General features: G+C 40.6%; 1 protein-coding gene across 14 annotated transcripts in view; it reads right to left on the bottom strand.

The window, feature by feature from the left end:
* syngap1b (synaptic Ras GTPase activating protein 1b) overlaps positions 1–17,147 on the bottom strand; it is a 157,238-nt gene that overhangs the window by 10,367 nt on the left and 129,724 nt on the right. For 7 of the 14 annotated variants that reach the window (XM_036005888.1, XM_036005896.1, XM_036005894.1 and 4 more), the window contains 10 exons: positions 15,286–15,430; positions 14,893–15,129; positions 13,906–14,107; positions 13,029–13,267; positions 12,526–12,727; positions 11,556–12,149; positions 10,463–10,900; positions 9,969–10,142; positions 9,374–9,585; positions 3,963–4,035 (listed from right to left, as the gene is read on the bottom strand). In XM_036005888.1, coding sequence (XP_035861781.1) covers positions 3,963–4,035; positions 9,374–9,585; positions 9,969–10,142; positions 10,463–10,900; positions 11,556–12,149; positions 12,526–12,727; positions 13,029–13,267; positions 13,906–14,107; positions 14,893–15,129; positions 15,286–15,430 — 2,516 coding nt within the window. Of the gene's footprint in view, positions 1–189; positions 252–3,962; positions 4,036–5,125; positions 8,272–9,373; positions 9,586–9,968; positions 10,143–10,462; positions 10,901–11,555; positions 12,150–12,525; positions 12,728–13,028; positions 13,268–13,905; positions 14,108–14,892; positions 15,130–15,285; positions 15,431–17,147 lie in introns of those variants that run through there. The other 7 variants (XM_036005890.1, XM_036005891.1, XM_036005886.1 and 4 more) reach the window with 5 other exon arrangements.

Raw genomic sequence — 17,147 nt, 5'->3', positions numbered from 1 at the left:
ACTCTGTGACAGACAGGCCTCTTTTCCTGAAGGATAAATGGAAAAGTAGGTGGGCCTGTCAGTGTGTTGGCTTGCAGTGAGTTCACAGGATGCTGCGTATGGACAGGGACGCACATTGAGAACAGTAGAAGTGGAAAAGAGGCAGCATGTTATGGATGGAGAGTGAGAGTTTGCCGGTTTGTTTATTACCTGGTTACTCGGGGTGGGACAGGCGCGAGACGGGGCTGCACTAGGATGGACTGACGCCTCCCCTAAGAGAAATCACCGTATCTCATCAACATAGGAGGAGAGGAGAGGAGAGGAGAGGAGAGGGGGGTTGAAAGCAGGAGGCAGAAGGAGGAAGCGGAGGAAAAACTACAGCCACCCAAAACAATACATACACAATGTCCAACAAAAACTGACAGAAAAGGACATAAGTATAGATAAAAATGCTTACTAACGCACATTTGCATACACATACATAATGGCGACCATTCACGCAAAACATTATCAGACAACCCAACAGCCTTAAAGTGTTATAGCAGCTTGCCATGCGGTGTATCATTACCAGAAATCATGCTTAGGACAAGAAAGAAAAAGGCGTTCAATCGTGCACTCCAAATGGCATCTGCATGTGAAAGCAGCTGATTAATCCAATAGACTTTGGAAAGCTGAATCTTGCTTGTTTCCTGGTTCAGAAGCGTAAAAGAACATGCGCATGTCAAACATGCAATCATCTAGGAAGATAAATATATACACACTTGAAAAAACCAGAATTATATTTGCATCAACACACTGTATTTAAAAACAGAGAAATAACAGAGAATAGGATATCTGCATTTTACTGTAACCCCCCACACACACACACACACACACACACACACACACACACACACACACTCAAAAATGACTAACATTCAAGAAGCTGCAACAATAAGTACGGATAAAGGAGTGAAATCAAATCTTATATGAATTAAACATTGATATGCTTAATGTCACTGCAAGCTCAGGAAGCCGTTTCCTCATTGGAAACAAGCAGCAGCAGAGACAGGGAACAGTAACTGAACAGGGGGTGAGAGGGGAGGGGTATGATGCCATTGTTTCCTCAGGCCAAAACTACACCACACACTTTAATTAGACCTCACATAATGACACAGGTGCAGGGCGCCAAAATCCTTCCCACTACAGCATCCTGATGCCTACAAAATAAAACACACTGCAAAAAGTGGACTTCCTTCCAAATATTTATCACAATTGCTATTAGGACATGAATACATTAGTAACTACTGCATAAGTAAATGAAAGTACACTTTAGCAACTGATAAGGTGATAACTGCCAAATATTGTAACGGTATCTGCAAAAAGTATCTAAAAGCATTGAATTCAGTTCCATCAAAAAATATTGAACGCTTCTTTTGCCTGCCATTAGTTTTTATGTTTTTTGTAAGTGAGACAGGTGCAACAGAGGGTAGTGTGTGCAGGAAGCTGTTAAAAAAAATGTTTGTGGAGTTTCATTCAGCAGCATCAGACCTGTAGCAAACACTTTCACTACAGTGCTAGCTACAGTGGCTAGGTATGCTTAGATGAACTTAAATTAATGAATTATATATTAATTGTTTAAATACACATGTCAATTTTCTGCAGCTTATCTGGGTTGTTCAGGTCACATAATTATACTCAGTTGCCAGTTTATTAAGTACACCGTTAGCTAAAACTAATACAATCTAATACAACAGTCCTGCAATAAATCCTTCCTTCATGAAGGTTATACTTATAATGTTCCGTTTTTGTTGAAACTGTTTTATAGAGTTGTTGATTTTATTGTACGGTCATTTTGGAAGGTGTAGTCTGTGGTATATACTTACAGGTGTTTCTATTATTTTGTCCATCCCATTTCTATCAATGAGGGTAGGCTAAATAACAGAAACACCTCTTTTAACAAAAGCTTAACATTATTGCAGGACTGTTGTATTAGATTGTATTAGTTTTGGAGAAAAAAATGAATGGTAGTGAACGGAGAGAGACAAATTATTTTTTGATCCCGTTTGAATTGAGCCATGGATTACAAATATGATGTACCTGATGTGTTTTATCCAGTGAAGTTTTATCAGCAGAGAAGCGCAAGAATGAGCAAGATCTGCTGCTCCTGTGAGTTACGTTACATCCCGGTACCAAACACACAGACATCATAGCTTCAGAGAGATGTCATCCATGCGACTTTGAAGTGCGTAGTCTTTCTAATTACATATTTTCCCAGTCTTATACCTCAACAGTTTAACAATAAACTGAGACCTTCTTGACATGCAAACTTATCTTTTAAACTTACGAACATCATATTTGTAATCCATTGCTCAATTCATACGGGATCAAAAAATAATTTGTCTTTCCCTGTTCATATTTTTTTCCGAATTAAGGTCCCATGGCGGTCCACCGGAAGGGGAGGGACTTCGCCTCTCTACTGTTTTGGTGATCCCCTGACTTTTCCTCTAGTGCCACAATGACGTTGACATTTGTGTTTTTTTGTGAAATATCCAGACAACTACTGGATACATTTCCCTCAGGACCAATATAATAACTTTGATGATCCCTTAACATTTCATGTAGCACCAAGGTCAACATTCTTATGTGACCAATCCTTTGGTTTATGGCCAAATACCTGCACAACTAATGACATTCCCATCAGCCTCAGCTGTACTTTATATTTACTGCTTATTAGCAAATGTTATTGCAGCATGCTAACACGACTAAACTCAGATGGTAAACATGGTAAACATTGTGTATGCTAAACATCAGCGTGTTGTCATCGTGAGCATGATAGCATGCTGACATTAGCATTTAGCACAAGGCACCACTGTTCCATAGTGAAGGCTCACAGAGCTGCTGGCATGGCTGTAAAGTCTTGTTTGTGTTGAGTTACATCATATTGTACAGATGTTTACCTTCCACAGTAGCTCCCACTGGTTTAAATATCTGGCACCGAATCTAGGCTTACAGAAAACACAATGCTTGCAAATAGGAACAAGCGACGTGGAGCTTTAACAATTAGTTAATTCGTCAATTTTAGGTTCCAAAATTTAAGAACTAGCTGATTTTTTTGTCTTACAAGATCATAAATTGAAGATGTTTGTATCAGTATTTGTATTTCTACCCTATTGGTAAAAGATTGGAGTTCTTCTTCTACCACTAATATTGACAGCCATTAAGAAAAAAAAAAGGATTATTTCAGTCTGAATATGAGTGTCTGGGTTGTAATTAAAAGAAACTGATCTGGATAAATGTCCAAGTCTCTGTGCATGAGTGAGCTGAGTAGTGGCTCCCATTAGCTCTTTCAGTCTTAGCATTATTCCCTTAACCACAAATATATATATATATATATATACACACACACACATATATATATATATATATATACATATATATATAATGTTCACACGCACATACTATATTTACAGCATGAGTCATGGTCGGACGTGGGCTAGTTCACTTTGACAGGGTAAGAAATAGGGCGGGTTGAGAGCATGAAATGATGGAAGGCTCCTGAAGACACAACAGCACCACCACCACACAGCATTTGGGGCTCAGCAGTTCAATAACCTGCACGCAAGTTTCATGTATGAAACAGGTTTAAGGAGTTTCAACCCCAACATGCTCGGCAGAAACATCACCACAGACCGAGATATGCTCACAACCCCAGCTAGAGTCAGACATCTTGACAGCTTGAGCTGAAGAATGCAAACAGCAACACGCTCTGATCTTCAAAGATCCCAGGTATGTTGGCAGACAGATGGCAGTCAAATCCAAACACGGGGACAGGTCAGGGACAGGGCATGGCAATCAGAGAGACCACATACACAACAGCAGACGAAATAATAACAGTAGCCGGGGGGGGGGGAGGGGGGGGTAGTGAGGTAAAGGGGGGATAGCAGAGAAGATAGCACAGGCCATCGTACGGACTCGACGAGAGAATAAGCAGTCTCACAGACCTGATCAGGGAAAATCCTGGTTTTTGGCTCAATCACGGGTCCTCCCCTTAACTCATCCTCCACAGCCATAAGTCTTGGAAGCAGAGAAAGAGAGAGAGGGGGAGGGGGGGAGGGGTTGACAGAAAGAGAGGGAGTATTATGAATCCAATGATACTTAACAAAAGGTTGAGCAAGTGCATCTCCAACATCTGTCTCAACTACATCACAGTGATAAGATGTTGGTTACCTGTATCCCATATCTGATAGGCAGCTCAATCTTTTAAGCCCATGCAAACGTTGAGCAGCAGTTACCCAAGCCATGCTTTCTGAGGCACTGCCAATTTTCACTGGTGGAGCTTTTCTTTTTCTTCTCGCCCCCATGGGATTCATCAAAGCATTTTTGCTCAATTCAAGGTGTTTTCAAAGCGCAATTACGGCCAACTGTGGACAATTCCGCTCTGTTATGTGAAGTGAACCAAGTAACAGATCCTGATCATCCCCAGGGAATTGCCCATCTTATGTAATATGGACTGACCAAGGCACTGGTGGAAAATCCTTTGACTTATCGTTTCAAAGGCTCCGCTTACTGCTGGAGATTTCATGAGCCATCGAAAATGCAGGTTTCCCAGCTCTCATGAATATCCAAGCGCCAAGAATTTACTCCAACTAAGGTCATTCGAGGATCATTCTCATACAGGGTTATCTTGCAGTTACACAGCCAACTGGCTAAACTGACAATATTGTTATTATGGTGGTGATAAATGCCAAATAGAAGTTAGTGTGAATACAAGAAACCCTCTTCACACAATTTCATTTGGTTGCCTTCATGACCCTCCATCTGTTTTACAAGATTTTGCAGCAGCAGAACAAATATTCTTGCAATTTGTTGTTGACATGAAATAAGATTACTGGAATATTATTCCTTTATAATAGTGTACGAAGGAGTGACTTTATGTCAATTTGTCTGGGTATAATGAATGACCAGGAAGATTGTCACTTGTGTGTTCATTAAGCCACCAAGCCAATCAAAGAGTTGACAGCAACATTTAACTGCCACCATGTTTCCATGCCGAATAAATATACCACCAATCCAATCCCATTGTGTGACTTAATGCACATTCATATCGTTTTATTCAGAACACAGAGAGGCACATGTTTGACAATAAAGAAGGGAAATCCACAGATGAAGTTTCAAACATAAGTGTTTGGATGTTTTATTCCATAAATAATGTACAGTGTTGAGATATTTTACAAAAGAAGTGAATAGGAAAAGAAAAGAATCAATCATACTGTAAGCACAGACAGAAATATAAGCACTGTCCCAAAAAACAATGGAATGTAACATGGGTATACAGCATTAAGATTTCGACATGACTTCAAGAGGCAGACAATGATTCATGTGGGTGATATGTTACAAAAAAAAAAAAAGAGTTGAGCTTTTTATATCCAGTTGTACTTCAAGTAGTGTGCTTTTGAGGTCAAGTCGTACATGTGGTCAAAACAATGTGTGTATCTACCAACATGAGGTCACAATGTCTGAATATTTTGCTACAGAGAAAAAAGGCAAGAGACAAAGGTGTCAAATAGGATGTAAAGTTGATGTAACGGAAAGACAAACCAGACCTGGATCAAACAGCAGCTGCAAATACTTTCTTTTTCTTTGCCAACAAGTGCAACATGAAGTACGTTTCTTTGACTGAAAACTTACCTTTCAACATCTGATTGGTGTTCATGCAGCAGACCCCCACCCATCTGCTTAAAACAAACTAAGAATTATTTGCAACTATTTTGACACAGGTCTGTATAAAAGTGACTCGAAACCCTTGGCTGTTGCTACAAGCCATGTCAATCAGACCAATATTGATGACACACACACACACACACACACACACACACACACACACACACACACACACACACACACACACACACATCAAGCCAAAACTCTTCACCACTATGAATTCATTTGCAAGATTTAAACATAGGTTTTTGCCGTAGTACAATCTATACAGCCTATCAATATATTCTTGCTACAAAAGAGAGGCGGATATACTGACACCAGAATATTTTAATTATCTCTGGAGAGGGAAAAAGAAAAATAATATGGTTGCCCTTTTATTAATACTATTTAAATCATACTGTAACTGCATAAGTTTAATGACAGTACTGTCTAACTTTCTTAAACGACTATTCTGATCACCATGTGACTGGACACCACCAATGACGGACTGCAGGTCAAAAGGCATACCAAGCATATACAGCAAAATCATACAGAGAGAAGAAAATCTTTTTCGCTTTAATTAATAAATAATATCCATTGCAGTCTTTCAATTTAAATGCAGATAAATTCACAAACACCGTACAGAGAAGCCAAACACAAGTTAAGAACTTAAGAACACACTTTGCAGAACACACTGTTGTCAAAGAGTCACGTCTTCGTTGTCATGCTGTCTCTGTGCTATTCTGCACTTTACAGTATTCCAGGTCTTTATGTTTTCTGTTTAGATACTGTGGATGGCACCCGGTAAAAGATTTTGGCAGGAAGTTACTGTTTCTTTATGTACACACGATGCATACACCTCAGCAGGATCTGTGCTGTCTGTGCATTTGCACATGTAGACGTATTTATTATTGCGCTTCTGCTAAAAAGTTAGCTATTGCAAGGTTAAAATAGTTATAATCTCACTCTCATATATATATTTCATAAATATTTCATATATAATTATTGTTATGGCTCTTGCATCACAGACTTTAATATGCTATGGATTATAATTAAAAATATATTATTACTTAGACAGGTGCAATTAAGACCATTCATTTTTTTCCCTACTGCAAACTCACCGTAAATATGTTCAGTTCATCTGCTCAGTTCACAGCAAACAGCTCGGGAAAGATAAATAGTTTATATTTATAATTACTAAAATGCATTAAAATATTTGTGGGGGGGGGAGACATGGAGAGCCTGTAGCCAACTAATAAGATCACTACCCTAATGAAAAGTGCTACAGGTAAAGTGGATTTAGTGTTTTCCATGGATCTAACCTAGCATGACCTAAAACTCAATATTTGGCTTTGGTTTAAATTAGATTGCTGAAGAGCAAAACGTTTATCTGGTCTAATGACAGATATTTGATTTGCTCTGAGCTTAAAGTATAGTTATGCACAGAACATTAAGGCTTCTCTGAAAGAAAATCTCTGACACTTGAAACACAACGCTAAGTGTTTTAGTTCTGCAGATAAAGAGATGTTTTCAAGCCTACATAGGAGCCATGAATTCAGGATCACTTTTGCTCCTTTTTGCAGAACCTGAGCTTGCATTTGCATCAACATAATGTATTTGAATGTGAGAATTTAACATAAAAGTCAATTTAAGATGAAATATAACAGAAGGCTATGGTTACACTTGTCATTACACTAAGATTCTGGAGTCCCATCAATCCAATACGATGGCCTGAGACCATGTTTCTTGGCATCCACACTTTCTGCACTTTGCATTGCTCATAAATGCGTTCAAATTAAAATCCAGACAATGCTAGTCTTGCAATGTGTTCAATGATATGGTCTGGCTCAGTGAATTTTGAATAAAACTGAATTGGAAGCATCCAGATCTGCTACTTAATTCATCCTTGTGTGGTCGGATGATAAAAGTCACACAGGAAACAAGTGTACGCCTTGGAGATAACAGTTTCCTGCGCACTATGCAGTATGTGTGCAGCAGATTTACTATATTCGCTTTAAGCTCATACTCCAGGGGGGCAATAATCAATGGTTTGGCTTTAAGTGCTCTGATAAAGTTCTCTATTATATGGCATATTTCCTTCATGCCTTCATGCTGGGATCTTCATCATTGTTTGTGACTTTCTGTCCTGAATGTAAAAAAAAACAAAAACAAGGAGAGAGGTATTGTTCCCCATGTAGAAAGATACATCAGCAGTCCTTCAGTGAACATGGTTCACCTTGATTTGAATTGGAAGAGCAAATATTAAACTGTGGTCTTCCATAGTCCTGTGCCTGAAGGTCCAAAACAATGTGTTGCTTGAAAAAGTGCAGACATGTTTCTGAAGTTATCACATTTTCACTCCTCTTGTGCTTTTACAGTGCAATCTTGTGAGAGAGTCAATTGGAAATTAAGCTAAGTGAAATCATCTGAAATGATCCCGAGATCCAGTTAAAAGCTGTGTTCATAAAAGTGGCTGATGATAAGTGCAGCAGCACAAGGATTTGGGAGGGTGGTTTAAGGGTGGTTTTATATACAAGGTTAGGGCGTTAAAGATGTTTTCCCATAAAAGACGAGCAGGACTGTCTCTGTCTTCATTCCATGTCTTCTTTCCTGGAGTGGATTAGAAGTGGCAATATTCTCTGTCACAGATATCCACCCTTTAGTTGCAGACCACAGACTTTTATAAGATGTGAACAATAAAATATTGGACTCTTTTCCTTACAGAAGCTTTTTATCTGAACCCTCTTTACAATAAAACTACATTTAGGCAGCACTGCTAATGTGCAGTCACACTGAAAATGCTCAAGGAATCCTTAGAACACAGCAAACATTTGCTATTTTTAGTGCCTGAACACAACTGAGATACGATCAAAATTCCACTCTTTTCCCATCAACTACTTAATTTTGTGGTTGATCAATAAAAACTTAAGACTGCGCTCCAAAATTGCATCATTACAAATTCACACAAGCACTCAATAATATTAGGACTCAGCTGGAGTTCTTCACGGTCATCCAAATATGATGCTCTTGAATAACTAGTAAAACCATGTTATGATACAACAAGAGCTAAGAGGACAATCAAAGACTCCTTTGTCCAGCTTAAATCAGCTGCAAGGAACCAACCACCAAGAGAACATGCCCTGCACACTTATCAAAGAAGATATAGATCTCTGTCTTCCTTTTATTAGTCTCTCGTTTAATTTGTCACTCATTACATGTCTGCAGCTTTGGCTTTCAATATACAGTACAGCTCCCTGCCTTGCTCCCAGGGCTGTTGCACTTAATGAAACTGAAACAACCTCCTACTCTCCAATATTCTTTGCAAGATAACAACCCCTGTAAATAGAGTCCTATTCCAATATGCAATATATATGTATTTTAGGCAAAAAAACATCGCAGTCAAGTCCGTGTTTCACTCTTTTTAAATAGAATCCAAAATGATAAAGTCGTGCTGTGTCAACCAAAGACCAAAGACCTTTGCTTCCACTTGCTCTTCAGAGGCATGCTAATGTATTTTAATTAATCCTTACAATCATTATCTGAGAGAATATGTCACTTTTTCCACATATTTTGGAAGAAAACTCATATAGTCTATTCACTAAATGCATCACAATATACAAAGATAAAGTCAATGCAGCCCGCCAATGGCCTCCCGAACACATAGCGTCTTAGCTGTCTTTTGCCCTCCATCCCAACAACAGCCTCCATTTACCTGCTAATTATTCCTTTAATTTGGGAGTCTTTCTCCACTTGCTGTTGCCGTAGCTTCCTCTCACTGTCGTCGAGTCGATTCTGGTACTGTAGGAGGATCTTATTGGTCTGCTGCTCCTGCGTGAGGAGCCTCCGCTCGTACTCCTCCAGCTTTTTGTGGGACATCACCAGGCGGTCCTTCAGGGAGTTGATCTCCTCCTCGTACTCCCGTACCTGAGGCATAGGTGTGGAGAGAATGCTAAATTAGTAAGGTTTAAACCAGGTTTAGTGTTTACATGCCTTGATTTCTCAGTGGCTAGCGGATTTGAAAGATGTTTATGCACATTCATTAATTTACAAAACATACTGAAAAGTAAATAACAGACTCCAAATATTCCAAATGAAAAGGCTGATGTACAGTGAATATACCAAACACTGAAAATATTTGAACACTTGGCTGATGGCTGTTGTTTCCCACACTGTTTGAGACCTCTGCACTTTCAGATCTGACTGCCATCTGCTTAGCAATGATAGATATGACTCAATGTTCCTATAAGCATGAATACAAGTTTTTATTTTTTTTTATGTAAAGGGTAGTTCTGAAACTAGATACCTACCCTGTCCATGCGTGACTCATCCATGCTCTTTGAGTACTCCTTCAGTTTGAACTCTTCACGGTCAATCCGTGAACTTTCAATGTCAGCCGACAGATGAGGCATGTTGGAGACCCAGGCCACCGTTCGTTCATTGGCTGGGGTTGGGGGATTGAGGGTAGATGGAGTCTGGGAGCCCTGGGGAGAAAGGCCAGCAAACTGAATATGAGAACATGAGGTTCTTAAGTGGAGAGTCAGTTTCATAATAAAGCTATTTTTCTGCAGGCTTTTATGCCGAGTGCCTCAGAGTTCATACATTTTTAGCTGGACCCTGGTGGGACTCAAGCCCTTATTCCTGACAATGTTAGTGCCGTTTACAATTAAAAGCCAAATACAGTAACTGATATCTTATACACACTGTTGGGAAGTAGTCAGAAGCACAGGTGCTGATAGAAAATACTGGAGCGCTAAGGAGAAGAATAAAGAGATAAAATAAATTCAGAGCGTGCAGATGTTACCTGTTTGCTCATGGTGGGTTTGAGCAGGTGCTGTTGCGCAGGCTGTTGCTGTGGTGACTGTTGAGTGCTCTGACTGGTGGTTCCCTGTGGACTCTGGCTTTCCCTGACAGAGCTCTGCTGGTGGGGTAGCCCCGGGGCAGTGTTGTCTTTGACGGACAGCTGCCGGGATCCGTGCTGCCTGCCGCTGTAGCCGGACTCCGGTGACTGGAGGAGATTCGCGCTCGGCGGTCGTGTTTTAGCCAGAGCAGCAGGTGCAGCAGCTGCACTGACGGACAGCTGATGGGAGGTCTGGGACTTGACACGCTGGACGGGAGGCGGGGCAACAGAACTCTGGCGCACGGGTTGGACTGTGGTGGGGGGCGTGGTAGCCAGGGAGGAGTGGGATGTTCCTGTCTGGGAGGCCAGGCCCATCATTTGTTGTTGCTGTTGGAGGTTATCCTTAGGAAGAAAAATAGTAAATAACAGCATAATTAGCTTTTTCACATTTTTGTTTCATTTCTTTCTGGGGCAGATGATGCTACTTTAAACTTGAATGAGCACTGTGTCAAAAATAATGTTAGAGGCTGCGATGGTTGGGCGTGTGATCCAGGAAGTTTAGTTTCAGTGATGGATCGATGGGTCTTTTCAGTTGCATGTCCCCCCCTCAATTTCCATCAGTCTATCTATGTTAAATATGGGTTGTTGATTAACTAATAGATTCATTGACTAAATATTTGAACTCTTCTGTCATATGTAGTCAAAATGCCAAAACAACACTGAAGTACATTAATTATTTGATCTGAAACAATTCTGCTAATCGCTTCATTGTTTTACTCATTTAAAAAGGAAAAATAACAAACATTATCTGGGTCCAGTTTCCCATCTTTGGTTTTTGGACCATTGGTAGGACAAATCAAACAGCCTGAAGACTTCACCTTGGGCTGTGGAAATTTGTGACTGCCATTTGTCACTAGTTTCAATCATTTTATGCAATAAATGAAAAAAAAATCAATCGATTAAACGATAATGAAAACAATCGTTAGTTGAAGCCCTAAAGCCTTCAGAATAATTTAAAAGAAACATAGTCACAAGAATACAATGAACAAACATGTACCTGCACATGCGTGGACATCTGCCTGCGTCCATATTCAGCCCTGCTGTAGTCGTCACTGTAGCTGTGTGAGTGGATGATGCTGGGTTGGCCCAGGTGACCGTCCCTGGTCCTGAGGGTGGACAGGTCCTCACTGCGAGAGAACCCCCCATGGGCGAACTGTGGCATGTAGGTCGGGTGAGAGGGATCAGGCTCTGGGGCCAGGAGCAGGGGTGCTGGAGGTTGAGCCCGGCTGTGCTGGTGATGGAGCTGTTGCTGTTGAGGCCCATCGGCGGTCGCCAGATGAAAGAGGGGATTCTGGAAGGAAAGCGGGTAGCGCATGGCGGCGGCCTGCTGTTGCTGCTGCTGGGATAGCGAGTCGGTGGTGGTGCCCATCTGGCTCAGCTGGCTCAGCCGAAGGCCGCCCGACATGCTGGAGCCGCCAGAGCCAGCTGACAACCTCCCACCGGCCCGCAGCTGGCTGCTCAGGCCCGACCCCAGGCCGCCACCGCCTCCGCTGCTCAGCCCTCCGAAGCTGCCCATGCCGGCGATGGAGGCCTGGGAGGAGTTGAGCATGTCCACCGACTGCAGGTTAGACACGCTGTTCATTCGGGAATCCTGGAGGTCCATCATAGATACGCTTTTATTGACACTGAGCATCTAAATAATAAGGGGAATGAGAGGCTATTGTGCCCCCTGATATTATGTATGTTACTTGGCCACGGATGATATGGGTGAGGGTGGTGCGGGTGTTTTTACCGCGAGGCCTGGATATCGGAATGCCTCAAAGTATTTCCCAGGAAATACCGCTAGGATGAGTTGCGTGGTGAATCAGTGGAAAAAAAGCAGATGTCATGATATACTACAGCCTCGATCACACGATGGCAGATTCTATTAAGTATGACTAACATGCATGTCATACTAACCTCACGTTGATAAAGATAGACCTAGTGGATGGGATGATGGTTCCCCAAATCAGTATGATAAAACTCACCTTAGGATCTGGTTCCGTGATGTCTGAGCTGCTTGTGCAGTAGGCCGGGCTGGATCGGGCCAAGGGAGGGCGTGATACGTAAAACATGTCTTTGGAGGACGCTCGATGGAGCTGGTCACGGTCCTGAAAACCCATCTGGGAGCGGGATGGCATGACCCCTCCAGTGGAGGTGGGGGAAGGCAAGCGAGTGATATCTATAGAGCTGGAGAACAGCAGTGAGTAAGGCCAACAATAGCTAAAGATAGAGCTGGAATGATTCCTCAATCGATCAATCAACTAGTTGATCTACAATAATCTGCAACAATTTTGATAATCGATTGATCATTTTGAGTTATTTTGAGTCATTTTTTTTAGGATAAAATGTATTCACTGGTTTTCTTCATCTTGTATATAAGTGAACATAAAAACAATATCAGAGAAATCAAAGTTTCATAATTTGCTAATGAAGTTATTTGAAGCAGAGAGACAGTTGATGATAACATTTGGTGTTTAACGTCACCGACCTATTAAGATCTCTCATCATGAGATTTTGGAACTCGGATGAGATGCCCCTGTTGAAGCTCGGTCGTGACAGCAGCCTGTCTGTCTGCCTCTCCTGCACCCTGTCTGTCTGATGGCTGGGCTGCCTCTGGAGGTGTGGGTTACGCAAGGCCATACTGATGTCATTCAGGAGGCGAGGCAAAGGACCCAGTTTGATGATAGCATCCTGTGGTTCAAAGAAAACCAGTTTTGCTGAGTTTTGCTGCGGATTTAAAAAATAGTTTATTTTTGAGTTATCTAGTGTAAGGGTTTCATTAAAATGCCATATGTCCACCTCCACCTAAGTTAATGACGGCTCAAGGCTGATTAAGGACTTACAGCCTCATTTATCAAGGAAGTCTGAGACACTTTTGACACCAAATTGCTGAGAATTCGATCCTGAAATAACATATGGAGTCTGAGTTTGGCTTCTTGGTAATACAACCTGAAGTGATGTACAAGAGGTGGACACAATAACATGACAACCTGCACAACGTAATGCTATTCAATGCAACAGCTCTGAAATAAATATGACTTGTTCATGTTGTCAGAAATGTGTTCACTCATCTTTAGAACATTTATTTCATTTAAGCCATAACTACTGGTGGTTTTATACTGGACTTATATATTATCATGTGTAGCTATTTTTTATTTCCCTTTACATGAGTATAATGTAGGTTTCTAATCCCTGTATGGTAAAGTGATCAAACATACAGCAGTATTACCAAATAAGAACAATCAATAATTGATAAAAACTCAAGTTGTGATAAAAACTTTAGAGAAAGCCTGTGTAAAAAGATGACAAATCTAAAAAGAAAATAGTTTATAATGGCATAGATGATGGGTCATGTTTGGGTTTACCTTGCTGAGCTGAGCTATGACTTCCCAGAGAAGACTGTGGAGTATGGACAGCTCCCTGCCCAGGTCGATGTATCCCTCAAAGCCGCCTGCATTGCTGACACTGTCCACGTTGGAGATCTCGTACAGGAACTGCTGCATGGAGCCCCATTCCATCTCTAAAAACTCATTCATGAAACACATGTACTCCTCTTTATTGCCAAACCTGCAGGTGGGAAAGAAAGAAAAGGCCATTGAGGAGATGAAAGAGAATAGAAAGTGAACAACAAAACAAGTGAGCAACACATGATGGTGATGATAACTGAGGATAACTTTTAAACTGAGATCCTCTTTCTTACAAAAAGGTCCTTTATGTTGACTGCCATCTTGTCAAGACCAAGACATTACAGTACATTTTGGTGTGAATAATCCATGAATATAAACAAATGTGTTGGTTTAAAATGAGAGCTGCACATGGTACCTTTAATACATCACTTACTATGTGGTTATGAGACAAATTTATATTATTAGTTACAGCACAGCGGTGCCTGTTATTTGGGGTCCAGCGACTTAAAAATAATTTTTGACGTTTTAGCACAATATGATGGAAAATTAGGGAACATTTTAAACCAAAATAGCGTTATAATGCAAACTCATGTACAGTATGTCGGTTTGATTCAAAGTGTGAACAAACATGATACTTTTCATAGGTACAGAATGAAAGGGCAAAACTTGCTGTTAAGAAGTAATGAACTGAAATGAGTATTTCATGTATTTTAATTGACTTCACAAAGGAACACTAAATTAAGATTTTAGTTCAGAAATAAAAGCCTGTTTTTTTGTACTTCAAGAGGAGATGGTTGCTTCTATGTTTTTATGTTTGATTGATTATAGGTTTTGACTGAATGCTTGCTGTTTAAGCATGTTATATACTGTCTTGTGTACTAGTGTGTAGTGGTGAGTAACTGGATACAAAGTGTAAAAGCTGTAAATTAATGAAATAAAACTGACTTGGAGAAGTTGGCCAGGTTTTGCACTACTTTCGCGATCAGGGTGAGCGTGCGTGAAGTCTGCTCGTCGGGATACTCCTGGGTGAGGTTGAAGAGTGATGGGGACATGATGGCAGGACACAGGAAGCGCAGGAAGAGGGAACCACTAATGAGACGGTCGGCGATGTCTTCCCGACCTCGCTCAGCACAGCGCACTCTCCAGGAGGCAAAAACTTCCTTTAGCTCTCGAGGGAAAACACTGTGAAAAGGATATACTACAAGTCAGGATCAGAAACAAACTGTGGAGATTCAGAGTTTCTCCAGTTCCCTATTAAAGAATCTGAAGTCTCGTGTGTCTTTATAATAGCAGATAGGAATAGACACACTCAAAACAAAGCATTGCATAGCTACTTACCAATGGGAGTTAACGATCTTGCAGAGTGCTAGTTCACAGCACATTCGGAGATTGGCTTGGTGGTCTGGGAGCACAGAGGGTGGTGTTCTCATGGGGTCCACTTCGCAATTTTCCTCTGACTCATACAAGGCCCTTATGAACTCCCCTAAAAATAAATTTCATTAGTAACAGCAACATGGTAGAAATCACCAAGATCAGTTCAGTGTTGTTAATTCACAAAGCAAAAAGGAATCTATTATGGGAGAGTAAAAAGCAGCAAATTCAACAGACCAAAGTAGTGTTGCCACAAGACATGCTGCAGTTTGGGTAAAGAGTCATGATGGTAAAACCAAGACAAAGATGGGAAACCTGGGTGGCAGGCTAATTATCCAACAAGCTAACTACTGTAACTTGAAGTCAAACCTTTTAGCAACTCTAGTAGGCTGTATCTTTGAGCCAAAACACTCACTTTTAACTAAAACATATCAATTTTGTAAGTAGAAAGTAATTCTAAGAAAAGAAAGGAACAGTCTACATATTACAGATTGGATGTGTAACATCTACACTACTTGAAATTAAATTAGGACAAAAAGAGATTCTACAAAGGACAACATTTAAAGTGGTCTTCTTTATTTTTATTTTGTTTCATCTTGATCTAAAGTTTGTTCTCATCATTCTACCCTTTCATTATTTGATTATATCTATTATATTATCAATAATATGATATTATATTTTAAAATTTTATTTGCCACTTTTTATTTGTTTAGATGTTTTTTAATATATACAATTTGATGTAAAGCAGTTTGAGATGCTACTTTTAATTTAGCTGTATTTTTTTTTTACTTTTACCATGAAATTACATTATCTTGTCTCATTTCAACTTCCTGTTTAAATATATCAAGAGTAATGGTGGTTGACCATAGTATACTCAGAAAAAAAAGAAATGCCCCTTTTTCAGGACACTGTATTTTAAAGATACTTTTGTAAAAATCTAAATAACTTTGGAGTTCTTCATTGTAAAGGGTTTAAACAATGTTATCCATGCTTGTTCAATGAGCCATAAACAATTAACGGACATGCACCTGTTGAACGGTCGAAGAGACAATAACAGCTTAAGGGCGGTAGACAATTAAGGTCACAGTTAAAAGAAAATTAGGAAAGTAAAGAGACCTTTCTACTGACTCTGAAAAACACCAAAAGAAAGACGCCCAGGGTCCCTGCTAATCTGCGTGAACGTGCCTTTGGCATGGTGCAAGGAGGCATGAGGACAGCAGACGTGGCAATACATTGCAATGTCTCTACTGTGAGACGCCTAAGACAGCGCTACAGGGAGACAGGAAGCACAGCTGATCGTCCTCGCAGTGGCAGACCACGTGTAACAACACCTGCATAGGATCAGTACATCCGAATATCACACCTGCGGGACAGGTAAAGGCTACTTTTGATTTTGACCCCCCCCCCTTTGTTCAGGGACACATTATTCCATTTCTGTTAGTCACATGTCTGTGAACATTGTTCAGTTTATGTCTTAGTTGTTAAATCTTTTAATGTTCATGCAAATATTTGCATATGTTAAGTTTGCTTAAAATATAAAAGCAGTTGAAAGTGACAGGACGTTTCTTTTTTTGCTGAGTATAGTTCCAAACTACAATACAATTGTCAGGGTGGCAAGAGCTCAGTTTGTGGGGATTTGGCTCGGGAACCTAGGGTCGCTGCTTTAAGTCCCCTTACAGACCAAGTACGGAGTGTGGACTGGTAGCTTGAGAGGTGCTAGTTCACCTTCTGGGCACTGCCTAGGTGCCCTTCACATCTCTCCATTAATGCATGTGTATATGTTTGTGCATGTGTGTGTATGTCAGGCCTGAGTGTAATGTTAAAAAATA

This window comes from Sander lucioperca, chromosome 10, assembly GCF_008315115.2.
Source record: "Sander lucioperca isolate FBNREF2018 chromosome 10, SLUC_FBN_1.2, whole genome shotgun sequence".
Lineage (NCBI taxonomy): Eukaryota > Metazoa > Chordata > Actinopteri > Perciformes > Percidae > Sander > Sander lucioperca.
This window is presented reverse-complemented; position numbering and strand designations above follow the sequence as displayed.